Source organism: Micrasema longulum, unplaced genomic scaffold (genome assembly GCF_059751315.1).
Source record: "Micrasema longulum isolate JH-2025_06_02 unplaced genomic scaffold, ASM5975131v1 h1tg002015l, whole genome shotgun sequence".
Lineage (NCBI taxonomy): Eukaryota > Metazoa > Arthropoda > Insecta > Trichoptera > Brachycentridae > Micrasema > Micrasema longulum.
In genome coordinates this window covers 41,921-61,572 of record NW_028279184.1, presented here as the reverse complement: position 1 = coordinate 61,572, position 19,652 = coordinate 41,921, and the positions used below count along the sequence as shown (strand labels likewise).

Sequence of the window (19,652 nt, the reverse complement as noted above, 5' to 3'; positions counted from 1 at the left end):
CTCACCGGGAATCGAATCCGGAACCTTCCGTGCGTGAGTCAAGCGTCTTGACCACTACACCACGGAGGCCACCAATTGAATTATTGATCTCGACAGAGCTCAGTACTTTTAAAGCAGCCTGACTGAGAGAATAAAAAATATTTTGCTTTTGCATTGTCTTCGCAAATTTTCACGTGCGCAGGCAAATATGGTATAGAGTTCCGTTTGGAAGACAGTGGGATAGAGCCCTAGGCCAATGGAAAACCTTTAAGCTGGTCTATCTCCATGTATCCCAGCACCTGCTTGTCCATCTTTCTTAAGGCCATCAGTGTACCACATAATGTCTCCTTCCCTGTAGGGTAGGGGGCTGTCGGGCCTCCATTGTTTCTTATCGGGTATAGGCACCGCAAAGTGCATTTGAAATTTGAATTCCATAGTCATTATATCCGATGGCGTAGCTAACATTGGATTATCGACTATCGTATTGCTGCAAATTCTATACAAGTTCTGGACTTACGACATGCGATACTTACGCATAGACAGACGGCAGAATGTGCCCAGTATGATTTTGGCTTTTCTGCAGACTTATTCTTTCACAATTTTGTTTTGTAAGTTCGTTCGCTCATCATACATCCATCTCATTCTAATGCAAGCGAAACAAAATTTCGCTCTTATTCCCTCTAATACGATACGAATGAGTTTACGAAACAAATTAGTTACAGCATAAGGCCACAAATTACCTGTTGTATGTGTAAATTTTAAATAAGTCTTTGATCTAAAATTATTCCCAGATATTTGACGTCCTCGGAAAATTTTAAAGTCTTATAAAAAAGAGTAGGTGGCTTAAGAGCAGCTAACTTCCCATTCTTGGTGAGTAACAGAGTAATGACGACGTATTCACCTGCACATTTGATTATATAAAATAAAGAACAAAAAACCCCGTATTCAAAAAGCTAGAGATAATTTTTATTGTATTATTTTTTGTGTGGCAGCAGTGTCAAATTTAATTTTCTTCAGCGGCCATTTTGCATTTCCGCCTTTAACCTTTAACGGATTCATCGTCTTTCGCGACGGCAACGCTGCCTAATTTGTTGATAAAAGTGTTATATGTTTTGATAGATTTATGAAGATAGTAATACCCATTATTTGGTTTGATATTATTTTTTTAACATTAATTTATAATGTCATTAAGTGCAAGTGCTGAAAATCTGACGGGTGATAATCAGGTAATTGATTATTTTTGATGTTTTTATAAATTGAATTGTCCGTACGTTTGTTTTGGTATCTAATTTACATATTAGCTAATGGGTATTGGTAATTAGTGGTGGATTGCAAAATAGTTATCGTAATCTATCCGATTGAATCATTCTCGTCACACAGATTAATGACTCACCTTGTATAATTTAATTCGATCGCCTTTTGTAGTGAAATATTTTGTGAATAATTAATTGTTGTTTCATTGTTTTAGAGCTGCGATGGAGGCTCGATGTGTTTAGAGCTCGCCCTAGAAGGCGAACGGTTGTGTAAGGCGGGCGATTGTCGCGCGGGAGTGGCTTTCTTTCAAGCCGCTATTCAAGCTGGCACTGACGACTTGAGGACCCTCAGTGCTATCTACAGCCAGTTGGGGAACGCTTTCTTCTACCTGGGAGATTATAATAAGGCTATGCAATATCATAAACACGATCTGACTCTAGCGAGGTACCTTATTAGCATTAATAAATTTAGAGCAATATTAAAATCTGTCGTTTCTTGTTTGCGCGATTCCTTTGGCGTGATTCATTGTAAGTATTTATGTTCTAGAACCATGAGTGATAAATTGGGAGAAGCCAAGTCTTCGGGTAACTTGGGGAACACCTTAAAGGTAATGGGCAAGTTTAACGAGGCAGTAGCGTGCTGCAAAAGGCACCTGGAGATATCCCGGGAGCTTGGTGACAAGTTGAGTGAGGGCCGCGCACTGTACAACCTCGGCAATGTGTACCACGCCCAGGGCAAGCAGCTCGGGCGCGTGGGGCAGAATGACCCCGGTCACTTCCCTCAGGAGGTCAGGGACTGTTTGAATCAAGCTGTCTCTTATTATCAGTGAGTATTTCCTAACTTAAGGTGTCTGTTAAAATAAATATCAGTTTTTATAAAACTTCCTAAGCGATAAAATCCAATACTTGTACAAAATATTGCTTGCAAATATATAATTTTAACTCTTGTGTGGCTATGTCACATAAGTCTATACAGAATACAAATAGGACTTAATATATCTCTTATATTTTTAAAAACATTGAATTTGTATTTTGCTATAACATGCCTAAATTATTTTATAATTTTTATGAATTATGGAAAACAGAATATTTAACAGTATGTACATGTCAAACTTTTTTTTAAATACTGTATTTCAAAATGTAACATGATGTTACAGCACTGTTTTCAGAGGAATTTTTAGCACAGTATTTTAAGAATTAAAGTAAAATTCATTTTTACTATTAATTCCTAACCTTCTTTTGATTTAAGCTAAAAATCTTTAATTCTTACTGATTGTATTTTCCAGGGAAAATTTATCCTTAATGAAGGAACTTGGCGATGAGCCGGCATGTGGTCGCGCCTGTGGTAACCTCGGCAACACATGCTACTTGTTGGGTGACTTCAGTAGAGCTATCCAGTACCACACAGAACGACTGCAGATTGCTAATAAGTTCGGAGACAAAGCAGCAGAGCGCCGGGCTAATAGTAATCTTGGAAACTCTCACATCTTTCTTGGCCAATTTGAAAATGCGGCTGAACATTACAAGTAATTATTAGTTCATATCACGCCCTAATTTAATGAAATACTTGAGGTAATATTATTAAGGCAATATAGGTATTATTTGTATTTTATTTTATTCAAACATTAATCATTTAACTCTTTGTAGGACACATATTTATGTTGATTTAAGTCTTGCAAACCTCAAAAAATATGTTCTTTTTGGAAGACTGATCTTACCAGTGTACGTTATTACGGTAATCTTGTGACACAAGACTTATTATTAATATAAAATATTAGAAAATAAATACAGTAGAGTTTCTCTAATCCAGACCCCGCTTATCCGGTGATCGTGGTAATCCGGACAAATGTGACGGGGGAGGCGGGAGCCGGGAGGCATTTCACCTGCGTTGAACGCTAGCTTCTATCTTTTTTAGCTTTATTTCAAAGGCACAGCCTTCCTACTTGTTTATAATTCACCATTGTTTATTGTCAACGTTGTCTTTTGATAATTAGAGAAATTAAGTTAAACATATAAGTTTTATTACCATTGAAGTATTGCAGGCCACAATCCGGACGCCTTGGTAATCCGCCAAGGTCCTGTTTTTTGCCTGTCCGGATTGTTGAGGTCCTACTGTATCTCAACTCTGGTGGTATATTTATGTACCACTTTATTCTAGGTGTCCTATAAAGGGTAATAATATGAGTGTGTTCTCACCGCAATGTCCCACTAACAATATTTTTCATCGGTTTTTTATAAAAACAATAATTGCTTTAAAGTAATGTTACGAGTGTATGAATACCAAAATTAGTTTAGCCTAATAATAATTTCTTCCTTTGTAAAAAATAATCACCTTTTGAACAATTTCTCATTGTAATTTACTCAATGACATATATACATACCAGTGGCGTGCGTTCCATGATAGGCAAATAAGCAGTGCCTGCTCTACTGATAATCATGAAAATATTATAAATATCAGTAATTAAATATTAGAAATGAGAGAAATTATTTTTAAAAGTTGTCAAATTCATGTGAACAATTAAGTGTAATTTGGTTATTCCGTTTTACCGATCAGCTCACCACCATTCATTAGCAGTGTCAAAAGCACAAACTACAAATTTTCTAGCATAAAAACAGTTCAGGATGACAGCAGTTACTTGGATGTAGCCATCATCATTGTGATTCAAAACATTTGTTTGAAGGAAATCATTTGGTAAGATTTTTCACTTAACATATTATAATATGTAGTACATTATTTTTGTACCGCCTACCATGATTAAAAACTATATCCACGCCACTGGTACATACGTACAAGCTGATCAGAAAATATGGTGAATAATTTTATTACTATCAAAGTAATAAGCTTAGATCAATCTAAAATTAATCTTCTTCCAGTTTTACGCACAGAAACTTGATGTGAATTGTTTACAACAATTTGTGGACTATCAATTAGGTCATTAAAAAAATTTATAGAGATAGCTCATATCCAACATTATAATAATAACGTGTTGTTTGAAATCCATGATGCGCGACAGACACGGTAAACACAACCTCACTCTTCCAGCCCTGAAGGCCGACTGACAAGCCAACTTGTTCAAACTTGAGACTGACTATCTCAACAGACTAGGCTATTGAATTTATTACTTCAGATAGATGTAGCGTCAGCAGTTGCTGTTATAAAAATTTATTCACCATATTTTTTTTAATAGACCTCGTACATACTTGAAAGTCCCTTAGTTGCAAAGTGGTATAAGTAACTCATTTTTGTTTTAATTTTCTTTTTTTTTGTGTGGAGGATCTTGTGTTGATTAAATGAATAATTGGTTTCAGGCGCACGTTGATTCTTGCTAAGGAACTGGGCGACGTGGCTGTAGAAGCGCAGGCATGCTATTCCCTAGGGAACACGTACACTCTCCTGCGGGAGTTCAGCACCGCGGTGCAGTACCACAGCCGACACCTGGCGGCCGCCCAGCAGCTAGAGGACCTGGTGGGGGAAGGTCGTGCCAGCTGGTCACTGGGCAATGCCCACGCCGCCCTCGGCAATCATGAACAAGCCTTGTACTTTGCCCAGAAACACTTCCAGATATCCAAACAGTTAGGCGATTCTCTAGGGGTCGCCACTGCGCAATTGAACATATGCGACCTCCGAAAAGTTCTAGGACTCCCTGCTATTGATCCCAGTCAGGAAGGAGATAACTCCAATGATATGAGTGGGGTCAACTCTGGCGTCACTTGTGATCCTATCATGGCTATGCGTGTCAGGAGACAATCGATGGAACAACTGAGTTTGCTTCAGGTATGTTTTAATTGGCATTCAAGAATCATTTGTATAATCTCAAGTTAAAAATAATAAATTATTTTAGTCAAATAAAAAACCAGAAAGCAAGTTCCAAGAATATTTTAACGTGAATTAAATAATTATATTCAAGAAATAATACAATTGAAAGGGGGTCATTTATCATAGAAAAAAAAATGCATTTTGATGTAGACAAATACCTAATTTCTTCAGCCATTTTCAACTATTTGTAAATAAATGTGTTAGAAAATATTAATCAAGTTGTGATAGAGGGGGGGTTAAAACTCAGACCTCTGATCCGTGAGTCTGCGACTATCACGGAACCCCAACCCCTTTTAGTACATTTACTCTTTCAGTTATATGCAAATAGAACCAATAATTATTTTATGTTAAACCAGAGATATGTTATACATCTGACTCTAAAAGCCATCAAAATAGTGGTATAATGCACACCAACATGCCTTTCAGTTGAGATCTATACAGCACTTACTTGCGTAATAAAATGACAACAGTGAGAATGTATTTAACTGATGTGAAAAGATTAGAGTATCTGTACACTACTTGTTTGTATTTTATTTTCACATGTTTTGTACCCCTGAAAGACTTCAAATAAATAAAAATGAAATAAATCGGCATTACTGTATGTCAAATTACTGTTCCTTTAGATAGTATTGAGGAACATATAGGATTAGTGTTTCCAAAATTAAGACTGGACTGTCCGTTTATGTTGCTGCGATTTGATATGCGAATATTAATCTCATTTGATGACAATGGAGTCTCACAGGTGATACACTGGTGATAATCCTAAATTTTTAACGTATCCTGTCCCACTTTGCCCTTTTCAAAATTCAAATTTTTATTTTATGTAACTCCATGTCGCACTCTCGAAAAGTTTGCTTTTCATATTTTTACAAAAATAAATCAAAATTTGATGAAGATTGAATATATCATCAATATCGACAATGGGAGGTCTATTTTTTGCAGTGGACCAACATCTCTGAAAAATTGTTTTATTAATTACAATATTTTCTATACATGTTCTTAATAATTTTTAAAAAAATGTTTTTTATTCCAATATATGTACATCGTTAACTTTATTTTACCATCAATATAAAAATAACATTTAAAAGTAAACTTTTTAATGATTTTCTTCTTTTTACATTTTTTCTTTTAGTACTTACTACCTGCAAAAGTCGAGGGCTGCCTGTTAACTGAATATTTATTGCAATTTTGTTTTTCAATTACACTTTTTTTTAATGGTTTTTAGCTAACTCCTGATGCAAAAGCAACTTCTCAAAATTCTGATCAAATAAAACTAGCATCTAAGAAGTTAACCAAAATGCATTCTGAGGATGGACCTACAGAATCATTTTTCGATTTACTCTCTCGGTGTCAGTCGGAGAGGATGGATGATCAGCGAGCTACCTTAACCCAGGCAGGGAAGGATATACATGCAAGAAAACATTCTAGTATGAAACTTTCAAAGTTACCGAGATCGGTAAGCAATGACAATAAACACAATGTCAGGTGAGAAATATTTTGAAAATGAATCTACGTCGATTACTGGCAATTTACAATTTTTCATTAATATAATATGTATTGTTATTAATATACTACATAATGTTTTAAATATATTATTTTAATATCTTATATTTTATCTGCTGATATGGCTTATCCCTATATCATTATATTTTAATAAAATCAATAAGTAATTCATCTTTTTATTTCATCAATGAACATAAATGCAGTGCGTGAAGCGAATTTATAATTTTTGTTTTTTCATTGCTCTTCTGGCGATTTAAGCGATTAAAATTTATGCATTGTTCATAATAGCTTTAATGTATTGCTGGTCTGTTCATGTTCAATTATAATTTATTATGCATAATACTATACGGTACAATTCACCTATCTTTGATCAATTTATAAAGTTATCTGATTTGACCAAAGATAGGTAATTATCTGATTCTGCAGAAAACCAAATAAACCACACTCAATTGTATGTTATTTGAGTTATATATTTTGTTGAAATTGGGTTTCCTGACAATTTATACGATTAAGATTGCGTTTTGTTATTATATTGCTGAAGTATTTCTCAGATTCCGTCTTGGTGGATCAAATCAGTCATGGCATTTCCATGCCACTGTTTAGACAGTATTAATTTATTACTGAAACCCCTTATTTAAAAAGGTACATTTTTATTGCAATAGCGGATTAACTTACTGTGATACACTAAAAGTCCGTTAATTAGAACAACGATAATTCGTAATGCATATTTTTTGCGCAATTCTGTCCCATGACTGTATATATGCAGTAAAAATGTGTATTTCATATTTCGCAATGTTTTTAGCAGAAAAGTTCGATGAAATCTAATAATTCGTAATATTATGTTGGCAACTCCTTCTCCCAGAGCTCCTTTCTTGATTTTATCGATAATGCTTATCTCAGCCTTACATAATGTACGGATCTCAACATTTGTGCATCTATCGTACATAGTTTTACCACACATTCGCCCGAGAGATCGTATTCCAACAGCATTCAGCTTACTTTCATCCTAGTTTTTCCAAGTCCATATTTCGCTCCCATGGACCAGGACTCCATTGTGAACTGCTGATTTTGCCTCTTGCGACAAACATTTATTTGCCAAGTTTGAGTTATGTGCGCCATTCTTTCTGTTCCCGGCACTCACCCTCCTTTCAATATCTTTCTCAGTCATTCCATCCCTAGTGAACATAATTCTCAGATACACAAATTCCTCTACCTGTTTTAGTATAAGCCCATCTACAGTGATTTCACATTTAGTCATACTTTCATTTCTCTCAAAAACCATCGCATTCGATCTATCGACATTCATCAGCAAATCGCTTCCCTTGCAAGCATCGTAGACTTTTGTTACCAAGAATTGCAGTTCCTCTTTGTTGTTAACAAGAAGCACGGCATTAATACAAAAGACAGTTGACAGTTAAATTACCCATTTTTGCTCCCATTATGATCAGCTATTTTCATCGGTATGGTACTGAGACGGTATAATTTAATATCGATATTTATGTATGAAAGTGTGTTTATTTGTAGAAAAATTCAAAGTATCTTTTTCGGTAACCGGTAACTGAAATATAATAACACCTTCCTCCGATAACACCTTCCATAATTTTTCTCTGTCAACTCTATCAAAGGCTTTTCGCAGATCGACAGATGTGCAGAAAAGCTTTTGGTTTTTTAGCAAGAATTTTTTCTGTCATATTTTGTAAAGCACATGTTTGATCCATACATCCCCTTCCATTCTTAAAATCGCTAGTATATCCCACACTCTATCAGTAACCTTTCTTACTCTCTCATTCAGTATTCTTCCATACATTTTTCCAGCAGTGCTCAAAATGCTGATTGCTCTATAATTTCCGCATTCTACCCTTGGACCTTTTCCCTTGTATAGAGGCATAACAACAGCCCTTTTAAAATCTGGAAGAATGTATTCTTCATCAATTAAAAAGCTTTTGCAGCCATACAAAAGTTATTTCACCACCCGCCTTTATAAACTCTGTAACAACATTATCAAAACCTTACACTTTTCCATTCTTCATATATTTGGCAGCACTTCTTATTTCTTCAATTCTTATCTCTGTATAATATGCGCAAAAGACTGATAAAATATGAAACATTGTAAAAAGGGTATATCCAAAAACAAATACCAATTTTATTTCATGTGTCATTTTTTACATTTTTACAACTAGTACATATTCTTATTTTTTCATTGTTTTAATTTCTTGACAAAATTCACGGTGCAAAAACTTGCGAGATTTCGAAACAGCGAGATTTTTATGGTATGTTTTTGTTGAAAGTCTGAGATTTCAGTTATTTGTTGATATTTTTGAGAAAAGTGTCATTTTTTTATTTAATTTTTCATAAAGTAACTTTTTAATTTGAACGCTGTTTGCGCTCTATATTCATATTTTGGAGATTTAAAAAGAAACCCTGATTTGTTGAAATATATTATCAAAGTATTTTTTTTTTGCATTATTATCCAGATAAAAAAAAAATATTTCACCCACGGTGTTTCTGTTTTTTGCGAGGTTGTTTCTAGACTTATAATAATAACTATCAAAATAAATTTTATGACTACAATTTAAGCAAACAATAAAATCGTGATATTACATATGGTCAATTTACCACTTACATAAAAAAATAACTAGTGTGTCAATTCTGTGCAAAGTGAAAACTGATCTATCATAGACTGCAAATTTTGAATTAGCATAATTATTTTGATATTTTTCCTGCGTGTCAGTGGCAGTTCGCGACATTGGCGCCATAAGTCAGTTGTCAACTAAAAGAGTACCTAAATCTTATTTACGTTTATATTAAAATCGGTTTATTATTTATTTTGTCACATTCAATAGATTTATTGTTTATTTCATCGTTATATCTCAATAATGCGAAAATATATCTCCAAAACATCACTGAAATTACGAGTATCTTATTTCGACAGTAGGGAAAATATGGCCATCACAATCTCAGAGTAAAATTGGTGCGCGGATTCAAGCTTGGTGTTCTATGAATTTTGAATTAACGGACTTTTACTGTACATATTAACTTATAATAGTAACAATCTTTATTTGGCATTAAACAAAAAATCACATTTACAGATCACATAATAATAATATAATATACAATGTACATAAAATATATATATTATGTGTTCTGACTTGATTTCTCGAGTCCATATTATGAGAGAAGCGTTCATTTTCTTTCCCGTTGTCTGTGGTTTTTTCGTCTATTCCTGGGTCTATCTTCCCACACATCTTAAGAAGTGAAATCAATAAAAATAAAGCAAAGGTTACTTTGAAAACTTTTTTCTTAGATTTCTTTTTTACTTCTAATTTGTTGTAAATATTTGGTATTGTTTGTATTGCTTAATATTTAAAGAGAAATTCCTGCAAAAAAACTGCATTTGCAGTCTGGCAGGAATTTAAGTTGATGAGTGAAATTGTTAATGTTAAATTTTATAGTACAAAAATATATTGAACTTAACGCAAGTGGTGTTAAATCAACATCCAAGTACAAGTCGGTGGCACAGTCTTAAAATATTATAATCTATACATTTTTCTCTCTCAGGTTGAGCACATAAAAGTGTAAGCGAGAACAATTTTTTTTGTATACTTATCATTAGCTTGATATACATATCGTGGTTATACAAGTAAAAGTGACCATTTGCAAAAATGACGAAATTGAGATTATTGACTTTTTGACATTTGCATAATGCTTGACTGGTAAAAATGCCAAGTCGATCCGACACTCCAAAAAAAACTTAATTTGTAAAATATGTGACCTCACAGATTTTCGACAAGTAAAACTCACTTTTATTAGTAAATTTAAGATCCAAAGAATTGACCAAGTAACAGTTAGTCAATTTTACTTGTAGGTGATGTCACCAGCAAAGAGTTAGTTAGAGTTAATAAGTTAGTATAAGTTTTGTATTTGACAGATACAAATTTTTATAAAAAGTTCATTAATAAAATCTATTCTTTAGATCATTACGTAACACTTCTTAATTATTTGTTCTTTTTCATTTATTTTGTATTTCTGTGTTTATTTAACCTTCATAAATACAAAACAATGGATTATTGAAATAAAAAAATCCCAAAAACATAATTTATAGTTATAAAATAAAATACTACCTCCCTCAATGAACAAAACAAAAATGATTATCTGCAAAATTTCATGTCAAATTTTACAGGTAATAAGTTTTTCATTTTTTTTTATACAAAAGTAATATTGTTTTTTAAATACGTTTATACTTTACATAAAATTTGAAAGTACCGTACATATAATGTAAAATTACCAACCACCTACTTGAAAAATCTGATCTTTGAGAAGCAACTGAACTCCAGAAAAACACTAAAATGGCTCCCCTGAACATTATTGATTTTGTCACTTGGTCAATTTCTCTTGTATGCCCACAATATGTACAGTGTATTTGAAAGTTTAATAGCTTATGTTAATGTGTTGACGACTTAAAAAAGTTAGATGATCTTTGCTGCCTTTAAAGCAGTCTCTTCTGTGCAAATACATGTTCTTGCTGGTATTTTTTTTAAGGCCTTTCATCCACATTATATTTAAAAAATGTCAGATCATTTAAAATCACATTATAACAAATCCCTTCTCACAGGAGGTGTGCTCAACAGGGATTATCTGTACAATGTATTATTATTATTTGTATTAGTATGTACACTAGAATATTTTATTTGAAAACATTATTTCACACACATAAACAAGGCTATTAAAGATTTGAATGGACTGTACTGTGGCAAAATTATCGTTGCGTGTGTGTGTTTTTATAATATCATTAAATATTGAGATATCTCAGGTGTGTTTATTCATAATGTAGAAGTATATTGTTTGGAATTTAATGACGTGTTGTCTGCGGAGATTTAATTTTGGTTTGTGTATATGAAACATACAACCATGGACAAAAAAAAGTTCGCACTTGTAATAAAATTCTTAATTTAAAATAATAAATATTCTCAATTGCTTGAATTTTTTTAAATATATATTTTTGTGTCTTTATTGGCAATCGCAAATAATTACATTTGGTTAAAAGATTTGTGTGAAGGGTAAACAGACCGATATTTTAAACAAAAGAATATAAAAATAAAAGTAATTTTTCGGGTTCGATAGTATTTTAATATGTTGTAATATCGCCTTTGCTCTTAATCACTAAAGAAATTCTGTTTGACATCGACAAGTATAAATTATTTATAATATCTAATGATATTTTATGTTCCCCAACATGGTTAATGATTTTAATCAATTCCTGGGTATTTTTGGCCTGTTTCTTCGCAATTTTTTGTTTCATTATTGTCCATAAATTTTCTATCGGGTTAAGATCCGGACTGTTTCCAGGCCAACTCAGTGATGTAACTCCGAAAGACTCTTTGAATTCAGTTACCTGTAAGAAAGATATGATATTACAAACCAAGTTACTACTATTTAAATTTATAAAATAAAGTTATAATAATAATAATCAAAGTTTATTAACAAAAATAACAATAATTTTATCTACTACATAAACACTTAGGTAATAGATTTCTCTGGATCATGTCTAGTCTGCCTAACTAGATACAACCTGTTTTAAGGCAGACATTTTTATGCAAAAATAAACAATTACATTACTACCTACTTGTTAATATACTAAACAGTTATACAATATTAATTTATTAGGAATTTATTTTTAGTAAATTTTCCGATTTCTCTCGACCTAAATCCAGTAACCATTTTTTTACAAATTTGTTAAATTGAATCCGGGTCATGGTTTTGCAATCTTTGGGTAACATATTGAATATTTTTGGGCCCAGAAACCTGAAATTTCTTTGCCCGAATTCAGAGTTTGTGATAGGCCCCATGACCCATTCTCTAGTTTGACTTCTGGTAGTGCGGGAGTGTTCCTTTTGGGATTTGATAAAATAGTTGACTTTCACAAACATTATTATTCTAAAAATATATAATTGTCTTATATCTAAGATCTCAAATTCCTCAAATAACTTGACGCTGGGGTACCTGAAGGGCTTTTTAAAAATTATTTTAATGATTGATTTTTGAGCAGATTCGAGAGGTTTTAATATTGATTTATTAGTGCCTCCCCATCCTATTATGCCATAAGTTATAATTGAATTACGTAAAATAAAATATAGTTGCTTGAGTTTAATTAGGGATAAGATGTTACGTATTGACTTAAAGATATGGGAAAGTTTTCTAATTTTTTGTGTTATATATTCAATGTGTTCTGTCCATTTAAAATATTTATCAATAATTATCCCCAAATATTTTATATGGTGTACTGATTCAAGTATTTCAGAGCATATTTTTAATTGAATATATACTCTCAGATCGAGCTCGATGGCAAGGCGCAGAATCATCTTGGAATATAGGATTTGAACTAAATTGTGTAATGTCTTTAACTGTAGGAAACAAATGATTTTCCAAAATAGTTTTGTATTGTATGGCATTCATAGTGCCTTGGACTATCTGTAGTGGACCCAAACCATGAGCTGTCATGCACCCCCATATCATGACATAGGGTGAATGATTTACTGTCTGGGTTTTACATTTAGGGTGAAATTTTTCGCCAGGGACTATCGTCTTGCCATCTGGACCAAACACATTAAATTTAGATTCATCGTAAAAAATGACTTGTTGCCAATCGTCTATTGTCCAATTTTGGTGCATTTTGGCCCAATCTAGACGAGCCTTCTTCATTCTCTCCGTTAAAAGGGGTTTTTTGCGGGACTTATTGCTTGGAACCCCTGCTCCAATAATCTCCTGGAAACCGTCCTCACCGAGAACGTGGTTTGGCACGTAGACTTGGTCTCTCCGTGTATTTCTGTAGCAGTTAGAAAACGATTTTGGTTGATAAGCTTGGCAACCAGCCGATCTTCTTTAGGAGTTGTCTTGCGCTGCCGACCACTTCCCTTTTTTCGCTCCAGAGAGCCGGTTTCACAATTTTTTTTAAAAAAACTTTCTCACAGAACACTCAGAGAAACCGATTCTATGAGAAATTTCACAATTCGACATATTTTCCTGTGACAGAGTAGTAATTTTCGATTTTACCGCGATAGACATTTGACCCGAACTCTCCATATTTTCGTAGCGATGTTTCTTCAGGCGTAGTTTTTAAAAGACTAATGAAGCTTTTAAAAATGTAATTACTTTAAATGTGTAGCCAATATATTCCTTAACAATAAACAAAAGCAATTGTTAAATAATAAAATCGTTTCTAAGAAATAGAGTCAGGTAAACTGGGAATTACGGATAGCGGGGTAAGTGCGAACTTTTTTTTGTCCATAGGTGTACATTAAAAATCTTTTCAAAACAATTTGGACATGGATGTTGATCATAATGTTTGAAGGGTTTATGTCAATTCATGTAAATATAATCTTTTTTGAATAGTGCCATTTTAAAATATTTCTTCTGGCATTAAATTTTTTTGTACTCAAGGCAAAAGTAATCCACCCTAGTGTATAATTTAATATTTTTTTATTTTAGTAATAAATTTTACACTCAGGGCTATTGAGCGTGTCATTTATAAGAATTTAAAAAAATGTTTTTTACTATTTTTGTACGAATTATAATGTCAATGCTAATTTGCGTATGTATTTTTATGATAAAAATACAAATATAAATCTGTTTTATTTTAGTAACAAAAGTGAAGAAATGTTGGAGATGATTTTAGATCTACAATCGGAACGCATGGATTCACAACGAGCCTCTTTAAATCCACCTAAAAAGCCTACTCAACAAATCACCGAACTTCTGAATCTTACCAAGTTAAAACCAGAGAGTGAGAAATCGGATGATGAATTTCTTGATATGTTGGCTAGAGTTCAAGTAAGCATTTTAAAAATCCCGTTCATTTGAACATTTTCAAAGGATTATTTGTAATATTAAAACCAGAATAATTCTTACTAATTACTGTTTATTTAATACTTATATACACATACAACTTTCACACATATTATGTATAAGAATAGGTATATTGTCTTAGGGCAATTTCTTCCTACCTGCTAAATTTTTGTTGCAGTTATTTTTATAAATTAATATTTTGAACTAGTTGTGGTCCGGGTAGTGTTGCAGACTAACAACGGGAACAGTGAACGGTGCACTTAAATCACCTGACAAACAAATCTTCGTCACAGGGGGTAAAACTAGCAGTTCACAATGGAGTCCTGGTGCCGACCCTTTTATATGGAAGCAAAGTATGGAACTGACAAGGATGAAAATAGGGTGAATGCTGTTAAAATCTGATCTCTCAGGCAAATGTGTGGTAAAACTATGTACGATAGGTGCACAAATGTTGAGATCCGTACATTATGTAAGGCTGAAATAAGTATTATTGACAAAATCAAGAATGGAGTTCTGCGTTGGTTTGGACATGTAGAGCGAATGGAGAGTGAAAGAATGGCTAAAAAGATTTATGATGCGAATGTTGATTGATGCAGAAATCGAGGAAGACATGGCATGACCAAATCCAACAAATACTTAAGGATGGACTTGCCAAAAGTTGGAATAATCGGCGGGCATGCATTAGATGTATAAATGTAGAGGAAGCGAGATTTGTATGCAAAGACTGTGTGATAAGGCATTCTATCCTCTCTGCCTACCCTTACGGAGAAACAGCGTGATGGTTTAGTTTGTGGATACATTTTTATTTAAAATCATACTTTACAATTTTTGAAATACAAAATAACAACGTCATCCCGCGTATTCAAAAATGAATCTTATGCAATAGCAGTAAAGATGTATTTAGCATGTTTCAAAAACTGTAATTACGTATTTTGTGTTATTTTATCTTATGTTCGTTATTTTCAAGCAAAATTCAACCCTATCGTTAAGTGAAATAATGATGTTTTTAATTGATATAGTGCGAGTTTAAATACATATTAGGTACTGGGGAATAGCAATAGCAATGATTTCTCAGTGAGGCTCCGCCTCACTTGTCTCACAGGGTCCTCCGCCTCTGACTCTTTTAACGTGTTAAAAATATTCCCGCGCTTTATTCACCTCCAGTACTCCTTTTTCATAATTGAATTGATAGCATTCAAATAGAAAAATCCACTTACAGAACAGTTAGTGTTGAAGAAATGATTATTAACATTCCAAAAAATCCACATATATAAACACCTAAATTGTCGCTATGAGTATTCCGCTTCCAATTAGTTAATCCATATAAATAGAGATACAAATCCATATATCCTATTTTGTCAGATAATACATTTACAGTTTTTCTAGATTTTTTTTTAATTTGATATGAATGAAATGATAGTGATAAAAATGGGGGCATTAGGAATACTTAGAGACGTTTTGTAATATAATTACATGTTCGTACGTACTGTTAATAAGCTTAGAAAATATTTTCAAAATACAATTTCTGGTAGTACTGAATTTCTTTAATGTGGGACGTTTTGTATATTAAATAATTTTTAAATGAACTTACAGGGATCTCGATTAGAAGAGCAGCGCACAGAATTGCCCAAAGTGCGTCCTACGAATAGGAACGCATGCACTGTTCCAGATGAGGATTTCTTTTCCCTGGTTGTTCGAGTTCAAGGGGGACGAATGGATGATCAGAGAGCTAAAGTATGAAATCCACTTTTATGTGCTTTTTAATATTAATTACCCATATTAATTAATTTTCACATGAAATAAAAGCAAAACAATTATGGATCTCCCTACACTACTCTCCTCTCCCTCTGTTTCCATGTACCTACATTACATATTTATAACACCATTTTATAAACAAGGAACTTCAGCCCTATGGGAAATTGGAAACAAAAAATGTTTTCTTGCGCGCGGTAAAAATTAGAGCATTAAATTGCACGGCAAAGTTTCTTGAAAATGTAAAAAAAAAAACAAACTGCTTTGAACGACGTCACTAGTTCATATGAATGAACCAATGATAATAGAGCTGTGAAAGATATCAGCTTTACTTACCGAAGCGCAAGAAAACTTCTGACGTCTCAGGCGGGGCAATTTCTCAACAGGACAGTGTCACAACACATTACTGAATTCCTTCCATGCGTCTTGAACGTAGACTCAGACTATAGAGATCATGGAGAGGTGACGATCAGTGAACATCACAGTGAATTCTGATTCTCGATGAACCTGCTATCGTCTTCTCAGTTTCGTGCAAGCCATATCCAAAATTTCACGCTTTCTCGTCCAGTTTGCAGATCCTTCAAAACACGATATTGAGTCCCCCGTAGGTCTGATCTCACAGCGAAGACCATCAGTCTCGCGGATTCGATCCGTCTACCTGATTTTACTGAAAAAGAATAAATCTATGATAAATAAAAAAATGTTTAGAATTACATAAATATACACATGCTCGGCGCGCTTCAACTCGCATGGGAAATATTTAAAAAATGGCTCACTTGTTTCAAGATGAAAATTACCAATAATAATAATTTTGGTTAAATACAAAGGAAAAAGATTCTATGCTAAATTACATATTTTATGAGTGGGATACACTGGACGTTCTAAATTTAAATATTACACATAAAAAAAATTGAAAAATACCTTAAAATTGTAATTAAATGTAAAATGAACATATAAACGTAAAATGGTGTCCGATATTTGTACAGAATGATGAGTTTTATGGACAGACTCGCTATGAAAAAACAATTCAACATTTGCAAAGATTCAGTGTAGGAAATTTTATTTGAAGCATGAAATAGTAGACAATCTCTTTGATCAATAATTTTATCCATAGTAAAAATTGCTGAGCTAACCTGAGGTCAACTTATTTCATTAAAGAGAAGCGTTCATTTTCTTTCCCGTTGTCTGTGGTTTCGTATCGTCTATTCCTGGGTCAATGTCTTAATCTATGGTCGCTCTGTCCGTTTCCGCCAATTTGGTATCCCGGTCATCCATGGATTTTGTTTTTTCATAAAGCTCATAATGCACCAGGTAGGTGTTACCTGGACTCCAGAAATCAATAGAAACATAATAAGAGTTTTAATGGTAGGTAAAACTCCAATATTAAATGTTCTGAATTGATTTCTGGAATCCATATTATGAGAGATCTGTCTGTTATCTCCTGGTGACCGGGTGACGCCTTTTTTGATATTATAATGGAGTATGGTACTGGCATCTTACAATTTTTTGTTATAATTATTATTTCTTTAAAATGAAAAATTAATTTGTTTTCTATTTTTGCTTCAGGTGCCTCTTCAAGAGATCAGAAAACCTCCTGCTGCCAAAAAGTGAGAAGACTGGCTAATCTTGATGTATGTATATGTATGTATTTTGCAACAGGTGCTCAAATTACATCACAATTTTCGCCTACTCTGCATTGAATTCTCCTTAATCAATTAGGTATTCTTAATATTATAAAAAGCACAGATATATCTTCCAACATAATAGTAATTAATATTAAAGCTGAAAAGATAATCATTCTCTTCCCTTAACTCTAATCCTTAATCTTAATTATTCTCTTTTATTTAAAAAAAGTACAATGTTTATTATTGTATAACATCGCTACTTAATACGAACAAAGGCATTTATTTTGAGGAAATTGTTTATTCTTTTTATAGACAAATTATGGCAACACCTATCTAAGCCAGTATTCAAAGGTACTGTTGTAGGTATCTTGATAATTGTCTGAAATTAACTGCCGAGTAAGGAATGCGCGCCAGTACCGCCAGTGCGGGGTTTAATTTAGAATTAATATTTTTCACAAAATATATTATTATATTTGTTTAAATCTCTCAATTTTTTTATATGTTGTGGCTCTTGGCACTTTACACACTTTGGTTCACTAAATCAGTTAATTATAATTTAAAATAAATATAAAACAACTTTGATTTTAAACATTCCTCCTCTAAACATAGGTAAACAGCTTTTGCAGCCATAAAAAAATTAGTTCACCGCCCGCCTTCATAATAAAATTAGTGGTTAAAAACAAAGTTGTTTTATTACAATATTTTGAGTTTGTCCAAACGCTTGTAGACAAAAGATTGGAATTCACATCAAGATTAACAAATTACAACAGGGATGGAGAACATTTTAGAGAAGGGAATATGGAAGTCTAAGCATTTACAGGGCTTATGGCCTGTCATTGGCTGGTTTAAGTGGCCACTTTACACACTGTAACATTTACCATTTTGCCTGTTTTTTTTATTCATTCATAATATGTTGTTCAAAAATTTATTTCATATTTTTCAAGTTATTTCAAATTTATTTTTTTATTTGTTCAAATAAACAGAATCAATCCGAATACTGTCCATTATTATCTATGGTCTTTTGCCATCTTTCTGGTTGAGCCATAATCCCACCCTCATAGAACTTCTGTGGTTTGTGGGCAAAAAATTGGGACGAGTGATTTTTATATTCAATTCTTGAATTTAATTTCTTTCCCTGTAGAGAGTTTTGAAGAGACCAGGGCTGGTATTCCAAACGAAATTATAGCGCGTTTTTACGTACTAAATACGCATTATAGCGCGCTGTAAACGCGTTCGGAATACCAGCCCAGAACAAATGATAATCTGAAGGCGCAAGGTCAGGGCTAGACGGTGGATGGGTCAAAACTTCCCAGCCAAGCTCCTCCAGTTTTTGTCGGGTAACCAAAGATGTGTGTGGTCTCGCGTTGTCCTGCTGGAAGAAGACGCCACGGGATTTCGACGATTCTGGTCGCTCTTTCTTAATTGCTTTGCTTAGTCTCGTTAGTTGTTGACAGTTGTGATATGAATCAATAGTTTTGCCAGGTTGGAGCAGCTCATAGTGGATGATATCCTTGTGTGGTCCCACCACACGCATAGCATCATCTTCTGATTTGTCAATCCTGGCTCTGCGACTGTTTCTGGAGCTTCTAATCGCTACTTCCACGACCATTTCCGCTGCACATTGTCGTACGTGATACATTTTTCATCTCCAGTGACCACTCGTTTCCAATAGTTGCTTGTTTTTTAACTTTTTCAGCAGCTCACGGTGACAATTTCAGTGATCTATAAAACTGATAAAAACAAACTACCACCACTACCATCACGCAATTTCTCTTTAGGGTTAGGCAGAGAGAATAGACCGCCACAAACGTCTATCCTGGTATATATTCCTACTTCTTCCACATTCATACATCTTGTCATGCATGCCCTTCGGTTCTGTCT

At 33.5% G+C, this 19,652-nt stretch overlaps 1 protein-coding gene across 1 annotated transcript; it reads left to right on the top strand.

Moving 5' to 3' along the window:
* Nucleotides 1-1,002: 1,002 nt before the first annotated feature.
* On the top strand, nt 1,003-17,906 carry pins (G-protein-signaling modulator pins). Its single transcript, XM_088238938.1, has 9 exons — nt 1,003-1,205; nt 1,448-1,677; nt 1,780-2,058; nt 2,519-2,758; nt 4,542-5,007; nt 6,275-6,534; nt 14,190-14,379; nt 15,988-16,128; nt 17,713-17,906. Exons 1-9 carry the CDS (start codon nt 1,161-1,163, stop codon nt 17,755-17,757), a joined length of 1,896 nt encoding a protein of 631 aa, XP_088095064.1. The 5' UTR covers nt 1,003-1,160; the 3' UTR covers nt 17,758-17,906.
* The last annotated feature ends 1,746 nt before the right edge of the window (nt 17,907-19,652 follow it).